Here is a 14,767-nt window from a genome sequence, read left to right on the forward strand (position 1 = left end):
CCGCCATTGTTTGACTCGGTAGAGGCATGCTATGAATTGTGGGATATGTAGTTTTCACCAAGCATGGCACCCTTTAGGCCGTACTACTCCCGGTATACCACTAGAGAGAGCCAACACACCACAAATGAAGTCTGTTTCTATGGTGCCAAAAGCAGAATCTTTCTCAGGAGCCTAGAAATTGGCCTAAATTTGCACTAAAATCTAAATATTTCAAAAACTATAAAAGTTATAAACACCAAAAGTCACACCATACTAGCCCAGCTCCAGCCGCACAAAATGATGTAACATATGTACCCCTATTGTCAAAACTGTTTGGCAGAGGAGCGCGGGAAAATTTTCACTAAAATATTAATATTTAAAAAACTATAATAGTCATAAACACCAAAAGTCATAGCACACCATTCCAGATCCAGCCGCACAAAATGAGGTAACATATATGAAGCTTTTCTCAAAACTGCGGGGCGTGATACGTGCCGAAATTTAGGCGGAAGATGGAGAATAATAATAATAATAACTAGAAAGCGAAAATTTCAGAAGAAATTTTATGTGTGCCTATGCCGCTGCTAATCACTGTAGTTTGCCATTCATACAGCTACAGAGAGCAAAACTCAGAAGAGCAGCCATTCTCCACCATGAACTATGGTAAAAACAAACACCGCTCACGCTTCACAGATGACAGCTTACAGTTTTGTGTAAAGATGAAGTTACTTCGTACAGCGCCGATTTGCAGACGCTGTGCACACAGGTTCATGAGCAGAAGTCCCATTGTACCATGGCAGACCCGACAATTTTTGCATGAACACGCTTTGAAGCATTACATTATGGACCACTTTTCACACATGGTTGGTTTACCCACACAGCCGGCTGTGCATTCACTTTTTGTTTTTTGTTATTTTTACACAGTGTTCTGAATGATTAACAATGGTCTACAGCCAATCTTGTGTATTATTATACAAACTGTGGTTGTAAGATGCAGATAACTATTTAATAAAAAGCTAAATATTTTATATGAGAGTAAGAAAGAAAAGTATATCTTTGTGTCCCCCTTTCCCTGTTAATGCCCTACCTGGCCCCCTGGCAAAAGCTTTGCTAGATCCGCCCCTGCACAGTTACCAGCTGTCAGCTACACAAAAACAGGAGCTTGGTGTATATTTGTCTGTCAGAAACAGTTCATAACTTCCCTTCAACTCATTCATGTCACCTAAAGGGTAAACCTGTTTCTCCATCACCAGTTCAGCTCTGATGATTCAGTAAGGACATCTCCTGGTTTGGACCAGCCGCTTCTACAGCTGTGCCCCAGCAAACATCAGCTGATACTAAGATAAGATAAGATAACCTTTATTAGTCCCACATGTGGGAAATTTGTTTTGTCACAGCAGGAAGTGGACAGTGCAAAAGTTATGAAGCAAAAATTAGAATAAAATAAAATAAGAATAAATACAGTACACAACTGTACAGAATAGAATAAAATAAAATACTATATACAGTAGAATAAAATAGAATAAAATATACAATAAGATAAAAATAGAATACAAATGCTATATACAACTGAGTAAAAAATACAACGATGCCAGGAAGATTATTGCACTTAGTGTTATTGCACATGTGTGTGTTTGATCAGTTAAAGTCTTTGTTGTGGAGTCTGACAGCAGTGGGGAGGAAAGACCTGCGAAATCTCTCCATCCCACACCGTGGGTGCCGCAGTCTCCCACTGAAGGAGCTGCTAGAAATTAAAATCAAATGAATTCTAACAACAGCTGATCAAGCTTAAACGTGCTGCTGTTCTTTAGCGCGATAAACAAGAGCGAAAAGCCGATCGTTGATCAGTTTCATGAGTGAAGTTGCAACTGGCGAGAGAATGACAGGGGAGGCTTCGTAACGACAGAATAAATCGTAATGTTTTCTCTGAATGTGGGACGATTCCGTTTGTACGGCAACTCTGACGAACCAACCCTTATGAATATAATAAAGTTCAACATCAGTAACTTACCGCGCACACAGCTGTCGTGCTAGCTAGCATGCAGTACGATTGTAAAAAGTCAGCACAATGAAAACAAACTACACCTAAACTCGGTTTATATCTGACCCAAATAGAGTGCAGTTCATAACTTCTTACCTGAAATTCAGTTCACCCCTCAGCTCCTGCCTTCGCTTTCCCTGATCCACGATTGACCTCCAGGTTAGCAACCACCTTCGCTTTCCCTGATCCACGATTGACCTCCAGGTTAGCAACCACCGGTCGATCGGCGGTGGCCTGCCCCACCTCCTATGTGTGGTTCGCGGCATGTCCTTTCTGTCACACACCGGTGGATAGCTGCCCTCTGTTGTAGCTCCGGCTAGCTCCACCACCAAACAACTCAGTTATTTTTTCCACATCGACCACCATCATCGGCCCATATAAGCGAAAAATGAGTCCAGCTAAAACACAGACTTGGCGAGCGATCGGGTGTTGCAACAAATTTTAGCCGCGTCACTATAAGCCCAGCCTGGGTGCTTTGAGGGTCGCTAGCAGCGCTAGCTAGCTATGCTAGCGGCGCTATGCTAGCCGGCTGGCTATCAGCAACACATAAGACAACTCTTGCTAATATGGGATGTCTTGATAAAACGAGCAGATATTTGAAGTTTACACACCTATATTCTCGCCTGAAAATGTCTTAAAAGTTTAGTTTGTGACCTAGAAACACGAATAAAAGACATAGAAAACGAAGTGGTGGCCGCCATTGTTTGACTCGGTAGAGGCCTCTGTAGAGGCGTGCTATGAATTGTGGGATATGGAGTTTTGGGCCAAGGATAGATCTTTTCGCCTGTACTACTCCGGGTATACCACTAGAGAGAGCCAAGACACCACAAATGAAGTCTGTTTCTATGGCGCCAAAAGTAGAATCTTTCTAAATTTGCACTAAAATATTAATATTTAAAAAACTATAAAAGTCATGAACACCAAAAGTCGTACCATAGTAGTCCAGCTCCAGCCGCACAAAATGATCTAACATATGTAACCCTATTGTCAAAACTGTTTGGCAGAGGAGCGCGGGAAAATTTTCACTAAAATATTAATATTTCAAAAACTATAATAGTCATAAACACCAAAAGTCATAGCACACCATTCCAGATCCAGCCGCACAAAATGAGGTAACATATATGAAGCTTGTCTGAAAACTGCGGGGCGAGATTCGCTGCAAAATTTCAGGCGGAAACTGAAGAATAATAATAATAAATCCGAGGAATAGTAATATGTGTGCCTCTTGACATAGGCACACATAATAATAATAAGAATAATAAATCCGACGAATAGTAATATGTGTGCCTCTTTCCATAGGCACACATAATAAATAACAATTGCACAACAGAATCTCAGTGTAATGAACATACTTATGTGTTCATTACCGACACACTTAGTTTTGACAAAGCACACTGCTTAGGTAAATGATCTCAGTAGTTGTTTATCACTGAGAGAGAGCAGTCAATCGTTGGGTTGCGCATGCGCAGACAGATTGCGCGACCGGCGGGCCTTGAACTTTTTAAGGGAAAAAACACTTTCTCACGGACGGTGACAGCGACACGGATAAAGTCTTGAGTACCTGCTGGTCTTTGAAGCTCTGGATTCTGGGACTGTTGGAAAAGGTAAAATGTTTTCATTAAAACCTTTTTACTGTTTTGTTTTTGTTACTCGTCATTGTAGCTTGCTGTTAATGCTGTGCTAACAATAACAGTTAGCTATGTTAGATACGTTAGCCGTTGATGTTAACACAATTTAGTATCGGTATACAGAAACTGTTTTCCTAACAAAACCACTGTTATAATTAAGTGAAGGTGCTCCCAACTAATTGGCTTCTAAAATATGTGGTTCTATTGCGTGCTGCGTACATAACGTAATGTCAGCTAGACTGATTAAAATTTATAATATTGTTAATGTCACTAAAATGGCGCCTGAAGCCTGTTGTGATGTGAGCTCTGTGTCTGCTCTAGAAACTCTGAAATTCAGTAGATCTGAGCCGTACATTAAATACTCACATCAGCCTGTACTTTGAATTCTGTAAGAGCTGTATAAAACACAGCAATGCATAAGTGTTTTGAATTAATAGAAATGTGACACATGAGAAGATGTGTCTGTGACTGTTCCTGTGTAACTTATTTTCGGACTAGTTGACAAGTTATGCTCCGGCCATTTGATGTTACCAAGATATATGTCCATTTGTAATATAGTTAAATTTTCTTTGTACGTTTCATTTATCCACCATCGTACATTAAGCCAAGAAGAGGTCATTATACTAACAAGAGGTATCATATTAGGATGAGGGATCAGAATCTGGAGTCGTGCACACTACTGTTTCATTTAGCGTGTATCTATAAGATTTGTACAGCAGATCCAAGTTGTGCCTTGAAAACAGGAAAGTCATCTGCATAGAGGAGAACTTTAATAGCAGGCTTGTACAAAGTGAGGCTTTGTGCTCACATTTGCTGCAGACTCTCGTTTTAATTCTGTTTTCCTGTTTTGATGCAGAATTCACTTGAAATCAGGGAAGAACTGGACTTGTTTTTTATAATTTATTCTCGTGAATTAATTGTGTATCGCATACATTTGATTTGACTTTCTGCGAGACAACAGTCGTCCGCTGGCCAAAAAAGTTTTCCAAATACCTCCACGTGATCAAACCTGGATTTAGGAAAGAATAGCAAAAAAATCTGCACCTCCTGGTTCACATGCAATTTCTGTTTTTGTGTTCAGAGACGGTGGCGAGAGGGGAGACCTCGGCTCATCCAGCTGGACAGCCTGACCAGGAGGAGTCTACATTAACTCGGCTCTTCCAGGACACCCTGCAGACTCAGCTGCTGGCAACGCTGGGATGACGTGAACGCCAAACAGGAGTCCATCACAGGTCGACTGCAGGTATGCGAGTCAGACCTTCTGAGGAGGGTTTCACTTTTCTCTCTTCTTTATAATTGACCCTTGTTTTCTCTCTCTCAGCTCCTCGTCTCAGAGTGGGAGGGATTTGAAGCACAAAGGGAGGAGCTTTTCGTTTGGTTGGCTGATATGGATGCCCACCTGAGTGAGGTTGACCAGCTGTCAGGAAACACCTGTGAAAATCTGAAACAACTGCAGGTGTGGGGTTGTTTTGATATGACATATATTTGATATGACACATACGTCAGAGACATTATCCTAAACTGGACTAACAAAAAACCATGAGTCCAACTAGGGCTGCTCAATTAATCGAATTTTAATCTCGATTACGATCTGGGCTTTCAACGATCATTAAAAATGACTGAGCCGATTATTAGCACCTCCCTCGTGCTTTACTCTCGCGCTGCTCCGTGTGGCAAATCGAGCGCACCTCTCTGCGATTCGAACACATGTCATAACAATTAAGAGGACCCGAGGGAAGCTAAGCAGAAGTTATTTGGAGAGGAGAGGATAATGGCTGCTGAAGAGAGAATGCCGCTGGTTGAAAAGAGAGATAAAACGACTTCAGTGGTGTGGAAACATTATGGGTTCACGGAGTCAGACATGGATTAAGTAGATATAGTGTGTAAACTTTGCTACGGTGTCGTAGCTGCACCACAGAGCAACACTACAAATTTATTCAATCATTTGAAGACCGCTCACAAAGTGACATACGATCAAACAATGAAGGAGCAGCAACTTTAGTTGACATACCTCAATGTCAGTTTGATGCAATTGTGGGGGGGGGCGCCAGAGGGAGTGTTCGCCCGGGGTGCCAAACAGGCTAGGACCGCCACTGCATAGTGTTATGCAGTCTGACATTTGTAGTTTCCCAGCACAGTAACATCCACCATCACAGCGTCACTGAGATCCTCTGGGACTCTTTTACAAAATTCCCCATAATGACTCTCGTGTTTTCTTCACCTCGCGGAGTTTTCCCATTTTAGCGTGTATAGCAGTCAGCAGGAGGAGGAGGAGTCTGCCAGCTGAAGCTTGTTTGCAGACTCTCGGTGCGTTTTGGACTAAGCCCGTGCTTTTATGGGTCAGGCTTAGTTCCAGTCTGAATTCTAAGTATTTATGATATTTTTTCCTCTTGTTTTTCAAAAAGTGTTTCTTTGACGGACAGCTTGTGAGGAGACACAGCAGCAGGGATATTTGGTCATGACCGTCTCCGTTTAACTCTGCGATGGAGTCAAGTATGAGAGTTATTGTCCTTCTCGTTGGTGAGTTTACAGCAGCTGCATTTCACTGTGACAGAGATAAGATGTGATGCTCACAGAGACTAACTGTAGTTTTATTATTTACTTCCAGTGTGCAGCACTTTGCGTTTAAAGTGTTTTATCATTTTCAATTCAGTTTTATTTATATAGCGCCAAATTCTCTTATAAATAAAGATGATCTACAGATTAACACGTACACGGGCTGCGTCCGTGAAACAGGTCAAAGTAGAAACACAGTAGAAACGAGCGGCCTCGTGAACACTGACCGACACTAAGTGATTTCTATTGAAAGCAGCTTCACAGAGCGACATCTCTGCGTCGTTGGTCAGAGCACCGACGAGCTGCAAGTGTTTAACCTGCAGATTTATTTGTTATTAACCAACAAAATACAGATTTAAAAAATGCAACGTGCTGTTTGTCACATACAGATTTATGTATTTAGTTCTTCCATTTTCATTAATTTCATGACACATTTAACATCTTTAACAGAAAAAGTTCTCACATTGTCTTCCTGTAGTCTTTACTCTCTCACAGTAAGCTAGTCCACTGATACTTGGACTGATTATTGGTCTCACTTATATCCAGGTCATATTTATACACTCATGTGGGACTGTGTGCACTTGTTGGTATTTTAAATATCTGTCTGCTGCAGGATTATTGAAGGATATTTGGCTGTTAATGAACAACAGAGGACCAAGAACAGAACCCTGAGGAACACCACTTTATAATCAGTGAAACTTTATTTTTACAGCAGCTTTCATGCAGTTTGGTGCAGCAAATAATTTGCAGATAACTGGAAAAAACCAACATAAAACATAGAAACTAATATTAAAACATGTAATAGTTCTTTGGTTCGTCCTGTGCTTACATGAGTTCACTCCAGTCCATAAACACACACGAGTGAGATTAACTGGTGATGGTGAAGCGCTGCAGAGGTCTCAGTAAGAATAGAAAATATATGAATGTGAGAACGTTACAAACACAAATTCATCATATTTAGAAGAAAAAAAACGTGTTTGGTCTAAAACTCGATTAATAAGCTGATTAGTTGTTACACAATCAAAGAGTGTTTTTGTTTTTAAGTCAAATGTATTTCTATTTCACTTTTTAAGACAGGAATCTATTACAAATGAAGCTTGATGATATAAGACGGAGTCTCTCCTCATAAAGCCATAAAAAGTAAAAGAAGAACCGATTCAAAAACATGCGCAGCATCGTTCATTTTAAAGCTTCAGATGAAACGACTGGAGTCCGAATCAAAGCTGTGACCTAAAATAAAATGAACCTTTAGTTTAGTTCACAGTTTGGACTATTTTTATTCGACGTCTTAATAAAACATCAGGAAAAAGAAGATTCAGAATAAAGTCTCAGAGAAGCAAACGATGCTCAAATAGAAAAATAAATTTAAAATGTGATTAAAATATACTGAACTTACTTCTCCTCCCAAATGGATGGATCATCCTGGCATTTACCACGTTTTGCTAAGACACTGGCAGCTCACAGTTATCAGTTTTTTAGTGTAAAAACTTCCTCGAGCTGGTTGTGCTGACAGATTTGACCTGTATACTTTTAGCTGCTTTTGCATGTGCATGATATCTTTTTATGTTTTTCTTTTTCTAAAATCTATTTCTTCTTCATTTTACTAAATTAGGGTTTGTCCACATTTATTGGTACTCTTGTTTCACTATAATAAACTCATATTACAGCCCTATAATCCAAATACATTTATGTGTACCTCAGACATCAAATTTACTCTGTATGTTGAAATGTAAACTAAATAAGCAGCTAGAACCGAACAGCTGCTGTCCTCAGCTCACAGACAGGAAACATGAGCCCGTCCAGCGTTTACAGACGTGTTGCTGCCATCAGATTCAAAATGAGCTCTCTCAGTTTAAACATGTGAAATGTTTTCTATCTTCTATTGTGAATAAAATATGGCTTCATGAGATTTGAACATTATTTGACACCAACGACCTTTTTGCAGCTGTAAATGTTTAGTTTGTCACAACCAGATCAAAAAGTAAGAACTTGTTGTGATTTGTGTAAAATGTGTGAGGCTGAGTTCCTGCTGTCACTGATGCAGCTCACATGTATCAGCCTCACCCTCCTCGTGCTTCATGCTGCCTGGATTTAATCCTCACTTCCTTTCTGTGGCTCTTTGTAAGATCTCTGATCACTTTCATTAAAGTTCTCACTGACTGTTGGATCTCTTCATATTTTACAGTGATGAGATTTTCTGCTTCTGAGGAAGTGAAGAAGAACCTGACGGGCACTGTGGGAGGAAACATCACTCTACCTGCACCTGTGCAGGAGGAAGGATATCTGTCATATGGAAGAACGATTATTGCTGATGTGAAAGGCGGGATATTTGACTTATCAGAGGACATTTACAAGAACAGACTTCAGTGGGACAGAAACTCTGGACTCTTTACACTCACAGAGCTGCAGAGGAACGACTCAGGGATTTATACTGTCGACTCTAAAACAGGAAAAGTTTTCACATCATCATATAAGCTGACAGTGTACGGTAAGTCTGATATTTATTCTGGTATGTATATTTTTGTGTAACAGCTTCATATGTGACCTCAGTCTGTATGTTCCTCATTAGTTTGGTCGTATCATCACTTCAGAATAAAAGCAGCTTTTTGTTCTTATAATCCCACAAATGTCTGGTGTGAAAGGAAGAATCAGCTCTGACTTCAGTGTTTTCACCAACATTACTGATCTGTACAAAGTGATGGCAGAGTTCACACTGGACCTGATGTTTGTTTTTAGTTTTGTTGTTGTTGTTGTTAATGAGAACGAGACTTTAACAAACAGCCGTCTTTGAACTGTCTTCTTTAGTACACTGGCAGCTAGCAGCCGCCCCTCCCTGAGCCTGGTTCTGCTTCAGGTTTCTTCCTGTTAAAATGAAGTTTTTTCTTCCCACTGTTGCCAAAGGCTTTCTCACAGGGGCTCGTTTGACTGTTGAGGTTTTCTCTGTATTGCTGTCTTTACCCTACAAAATAAAGCACCTTGGTCTCTGTTCAGATACACGTGTGCTTCACAGTTTGAATGTTGTACATGGTTTGTTGTCCACAGGGACGTCTCTCTGTGTGACAAATTCAAACAATTAGTCTGAAGTTCAATGATGACATCATTATGATGATGTAATAATGAGCCCAACTGATGGGTCCTAATAGGAAAGTGCAGAAGGACCTCTCAGTACCTTTCAGTGTATCGCTGTTTTGTTTCCTCCACCTTCATCCTCCTGCTGCTCATTTCTAATGGCCTCCATCTCAGCAGCATCTTTGTACCAGAGCCTGACCTCAGCCTGCAGCTGATTTTACAAAAATTAACAAAAACAGTAAAAGAATACTTTCTAATGTGATTTGTTGTCTTGACTGATTTTTATTCTCCATCAATTTCGTCCCCAGACTCTGTACCGACTCCTGCAGTGAAGAAAGTGAGTGTGAGCTCTGAGAGCTGCTCCTTACTGTGTTTGGTGGACAGAGAGACCAAACTGCTGTGGTTTAAAGACGAGCAGAGACTGAACCAGAGCAGCTCTGCGCTCTCTCTGCCTCTCACTGTGCACAAACAGGACTTCAGCTGCTCTTACACATGTGTGGCTGCAAACCCTGCAGAGAATAAAACTCTTCCTGTCCATGTGAGAACGACCTGTGGAGACACCAACAACGACACCAACAGCTCGACTGATCCAAGAAACTGTGAGATTATTTCTAACTGTGATTTTTAAACATGTTGTTCACTGTGTTTGCTCACATTTGATTTCCTGTTTGACAGATAACATCCTCATTATAATCTTCTGTGTCCTGTTGGTTGTGATCATCATACTTGCTGCTTTTGTCATGAAGTCAATGTATCTTCACAAAGACAAGGTGAGCATTTGTGTCTTTTCCTTTTTTATTGCAGCTTTAGATCTCAGTCTTTAAAAGTACTGTTCTTTGTTTCTTTATGTCACGGTTATGTCAACGTTATTGGCAGACAAGTGAACAGTAAAGTGTTACAAGCAGATCAAACTCATTGACAGTATAATCCAGTAATTTCTTCCTCTGGAATCAGTAGTTCCAGGCAGATCAGACACTTCTGGTTTTCCAAAGAAGAAACAGTAACAGTCTCATCTATTACTTTACTCCAACTACTCTGTTTCTTACTTCTTGTATTTTTCCCTTTCAGGAAGAAAAAATACGAAAACTATTACCAACAATCTGAATATAGTATCAGCTGGAGCCTTGTACATGATGCTCAGACTCTGGTGATGATGTTGGGTGAACAACAAATCAGGTCATCAGTCAGTTTCTACGCCTGTTAAAGTCGTGTTATTAAGTCTGGAGCTGATATTGTTTTACCTGACAAATTATTGTGGGTCCTTTACAGGAGAAAACATAATACTGATGTCATTCAAGCATAATCTCTGGAAGAGATTATTGTTTGAACAGCAGCTATTGTGGTGCTAAGATATTATAAAGATATTATGGTGCCTTTTTATACACTGCTGTTAGCTCTGCAGCATCGACTCATGGTGGAAATGTTTGTTTTTAAAGGAAATGACAAAAATCAGGCTGCAGATGACAGTTAATAAAAATCATTCTTTATAACTCATAGTTATGATCAAATTTTAATACATTTTTAAATACATATTATTGCTGCTGAGGAAAAACATACAAGCGTAGGTGTTCATGTCTGCTGCTGTTTTTTTGTATTTGCTCAAACTCGCTCAGTTTTGGGCCTTTTGATTGATTTGAATCTGAACGTTTACGTACGAGACCAAAACCTGATGTAATCCCAGACGTGTTACTGTGGCCTGAAAATCAAAGAGCATCAGTATTATTATTATTATCACATGCTGGTCCAGCAATGAGAAAATCTTTATCATCCCACATGAACAATCACTGCATTCAGTTTAGATTTAACCCTCTGAGCTCCTCCTTTAGGATAGTTTTCACCTTTGAACTGTTTTATTTTGTAATATTCTTTTAATTTTATTGAGCCCAGTGTTTTCATATTTTGCCTCCTATAAAACACTAATTTCCTGACTTCTGGTATAAATTAAGTTCTTCTTGTTTCTGGTTCTTCTTTATTATAATATTTGCCCATGTTCAAATATTTCTGCACTTTAAAACTCAGATATGTGTTTAGGATGAATTGTAGGAATCATGTTTATCTCATTTCTGTTATTGAAACTGTCTGAAAGCTCAGTTATTGATCAATATGTTTACTTTCACAATGTAATGATTTTACTTTTATTTGAAGTTTAAATTGAGACTGACAGCAAAGGTACCTGAGGAGCATCAAATAAACCAAGTTTTCTTTCAGTATGTGAAATCTGACCTTTTGTTGGAACTTTGTTGCCTAAATACTTGTTTTTATTCTTACAGATGAAACTGTTTTGGGGGGTTTTTTGGTTTTGGTTTTGCTCACAGGCTTTCGAGCGTTTTCCTTATAAAACGCCGTTTTTACCGTTTCTTCCTGCAGTAAATATAAACAACGATAGTATTCAGGAAGAAAACCAAACATTGCAGATATTTTTATCATAACTCTGGTTTTACGTGGCCGATCAACACAATTTAAAAACTGGTATAAAGTCCACACTTTTTCCGTCAATTGTTCCGTCTGTCCTGCTCACATCTCCAATGGTTGGACACGTTGTCATTAACGTGGCTTCACTGCACATCAGCCACGCCGCTTTGCTCGCTAAAACACCGGTGTCGGCACATAAGGACGCTGTCATAGCCTGTCAACCACGTTGATTGGCTGCATATATACGAATGTGAATCACATCATTGGCTGGACTATGGGATAAGGTGGCATCGTTCTAATCCCATACGGGAGCAGCCAGTCACTCACTGACTAACACTGCAAAACAGAATTGTTAAAGCAGTGTTAGTCAGAAAGGCAGTGAGTGCAGGGGGCTGCCTTTCTTGCTTTGTCCCAAATGGGAAAAGCCAACCCTGGTGGTCAGTCAGGGTATGACTGGCTGCTGGCTGCCAGCAGAGGTCACCATTGGACATGCCCTTCACTATCACGGTGTTGTGTTGTAGGTTTTTGAGAGGCATGATGGGAAATATATGCAAATTAGGGAAGGGAGCCTACTTCCTGGTTCCCATGATGCTTTGCTGTTGCTAGCTTAGCATTGGGCTAGCTTAGCATTAGCATTTTTGCTAACTTTTCTGACATGTTTTGTCAAGTCAAAGGAAGTGACTTCCACTTGTTTCCCCTAGTGTTTGGTGATGTTTTCTTAGGTTTTCCCACTTGTTTCCCCTAGTGTTATGGTTAGGGTTTGGCACTTGTTTCCCCTAGTGTTATGGTCAGGGTTTGACACTTGTTTCCCCTAGTGTTATGGTCAGGGTTTGGCACTTGTTTCCCCTAGTGTTTCCCACTTGACTCCCTACTGTTTCCTGTGGTGCTAGCTTAGCATTGGGTAGGGGGTAGGGTTAGGGTTAGGGTTAGGGTTAGGGGGTTAGGGTTAGGGGGGTTAGGGAGAGGAAAAGTGTTCCGGTCAGGGTTAGGGGTGTGGAATTGAGTCCGGTCCCTGAAGGGTCCAGACGGTGCTCTGTCCATCCCTCCGCCTCTGCCGCTTGTCCCCTGCTGGACACGTCTACGGGAAGGCAGCCGCCCTCTCCCGTGACGCACCACCGTCCAGCCCTCCGAGTCCATCCGGGACCCCATGTTTTGAATATTTTAATTTTTTGTTTTGTGTGTCTCTTGATGTCGCCTTTGTTATCTTTATTTAATAATTGTTTTGCTGTGCTATTTATTTCAGTTAGATATGAAAAATATGTGTATATGAATTTACAATCACAAAGGCGAGAGAAAAGAAAAAACGTAAATGAAATTTGTGTTTTTAAATAAAAATAAAAATAAAAAATAAATGAAATTAATAAAGTTTTTAAATTTTTAATATGTGAAAATCAATGAATTACTGTGCCCACTGCCGCGACGTTTCGACCCAAGATAGGTCTTCCTCAGGCTGGGGCACAATGAATTGTGAGCTGGGAATGCACAGAGAGAGAGAGATGTTGCCTCTTCCACGGTCAGCTCCCAAATGAGCTCCTCTCTGCTGTGCAGCCTTTTATAGGCTTGGTTTCGTGTACGTGACTTTTTGAGTTTTAGGTTAGGCAATGTGTTTTCCAATATGTGTGATGGTTTTAGACTACAATGAATGTGTGTTTTTTAACCTTTGTAATGAGATGTATGAAATATGTTTTTTGAAATGTATTTTGTAAATTATGTGAATTTTTAAGAATTATATTTTTTTCTGGAGTGATGTATATAAGATTTATAAATTGTATTTGTATGTTTGTAATCCAATTAGGTTTTTATGAATTGTGTAGGTTTCCAGAGAAATATATTTATAATTTTAAACTTGGATGAGTATGTTTTGTCACCGAATTATGTTGTTATGATTTTTGGGTTTGTATATTTTTAGGCAATATTGTGTTTTTAAGGGTTTTAATAAAGTTTGTGATTTTAATGACTGTTGTTGTGTTTTAACTGTAAATTATGAAGTGATTAAAAGGGGCATAAAGCAAAATGTTGTGGTTTTAATGGTTTTAATGGTTTTAATAAAGTTTTGATCCCCAATATGTCCCAATTCCCCATGTGTTGTTTGTTGTACATTATTGGTATTTATTGTAATCAGATAATTATTTATTTATTTATGTATTAAAAGAAAGTAACCCCCCCAAAAATTGGTTAGGGTTAGGGCAAGTGATTGGGGTGGGGCTAAAGTCATAGTGGTTAAGGTTAGGGCAAAGTATGGGGGTGGGGTTAAATAAAACCATAAGGGTTAAGGTTAGGGCAAGGGTTAGGGTTAGGGGTTAGGGTTAGGGTTAGGGTTAGGGTTAGGGTTAGGGGGTTAGGGTTAGGGTTAGGGTTAGGGATAAGGGTTTTCGGGGGGTTGAGACACCTGTCTCGTAAACTTTGAAGCTTCATAACTTTTGATAGGAAGGTGGTAGAGACATGGGACCGTGCTCTACCCCCCGGTCTAACGGGTCTGGCTTTCTGCTGGTGGTGTCAGATTTGCGGTAGGAGCTTCCGGTCGGGAGATACGCCCACTTTTTGACTTCCGGTGGTCTGTATCTCGGGAACGGAAGGTCGTAGAGAGATGCAACCACCTCAGGGACGCTCAGAAGGGTCGAATTATGGCAGGCGGAATTTGGTTTCAAGTCTCTACGACCTTCCGTTCCGGAGATATGTGGCGGTGAAGTATCCCCATTGAAATGAATGGGCTGAGAATTTGACAAAGTGTCAAGGGCCAAATGCATCTCCCAGAAAGTGTTTAGGAGCACGTTTCAGAGCATTTGGAGTGGTTTGGTATAGGTTTCTGAGGATGAAATTTTTGAAGGTAAGTATGCATCGAACCGGGATCCCGAACATCCGATCCGTATCTGTCCTAGCGACGGGTGAGGGCAGATACGGTAGGTGTAACCAGAAAGGCAGTGAGTGCAGGGGGCTGCCTTTCTTGCTTTGTCCCAAATGGGAAAAGCCAACCCTGGTGGTCAGTCAGGGTATGACTGGCTGCTGGCTGCCAGCAGAGGTCACCATTGGACATGCCCTTCACTATCACGGTGTTGTGTTGTAGGTTTTTGAGAGGCATGAT

At 40.4% G+C, this 14,767-nt stretch overlaps 1 protein-coding gene across 2 annotated transcripts; it reads left to right on the forward strand.

Moving 5' to 3' along the window:
* Window positions 1-5,788: 5,788 nt before the first annotated feature.
* LOC102077915 (SLAM family member 7) lies at window positions 5,789-11,483 on the forward strand. 2 transcript variants are annotated; one of them, XM_005466476.4, is made up of 6 exons: window positions 5,789-5,955; window positions 6,054-6,168; window positions 8,390-8,692; window positions 9,582-9,872; window positions 9,949-10,043; window positions 10,342-11,483. In XM_005466476.4, exons 2-6 carry the CDS (start codon window positions 6,132-6,134, stop codon window positions 10,375-10,377), a joined length of 762 nt encoding a protein of 253 aa, XP_005466533.2. In that variant the 5' UTR covers window positions 5,789-5,955; window positions 6,054-6,131; the 3' UTR covers window positions 10,378-11,483. The 2 variants fall into 2 exon arrangements, with proteins under 2 accessions (XP_005466533.2, XP_025760463.1); XM_025904678.1 differs by lacking the exon at window positions 5,789-5,955 and having other exon boundaries at window positions 5,963-6,168; window positions 10,342-11,482.
* Window positions 11,484-14,767: the final 3,284 nt, after the last annotated feature.

Source organism: Oreochromis niloticus, unplaced genomic scaffold (genome assembly GCF_001858045.2).
Source record: "Oreochromis niloticus isolate F11D_XX unplaced genomic scaffold, O_niloticus_UMD_NMBU tig00003259_pilon, whole genome shotgun sequence".
NCBI classification, from domain to species: Eukaryota; Metazoa; Chordata; class Actinopteri; order Cichliformes; family Cichlidae; genus Oreochromis; species Oreochromis niloticus.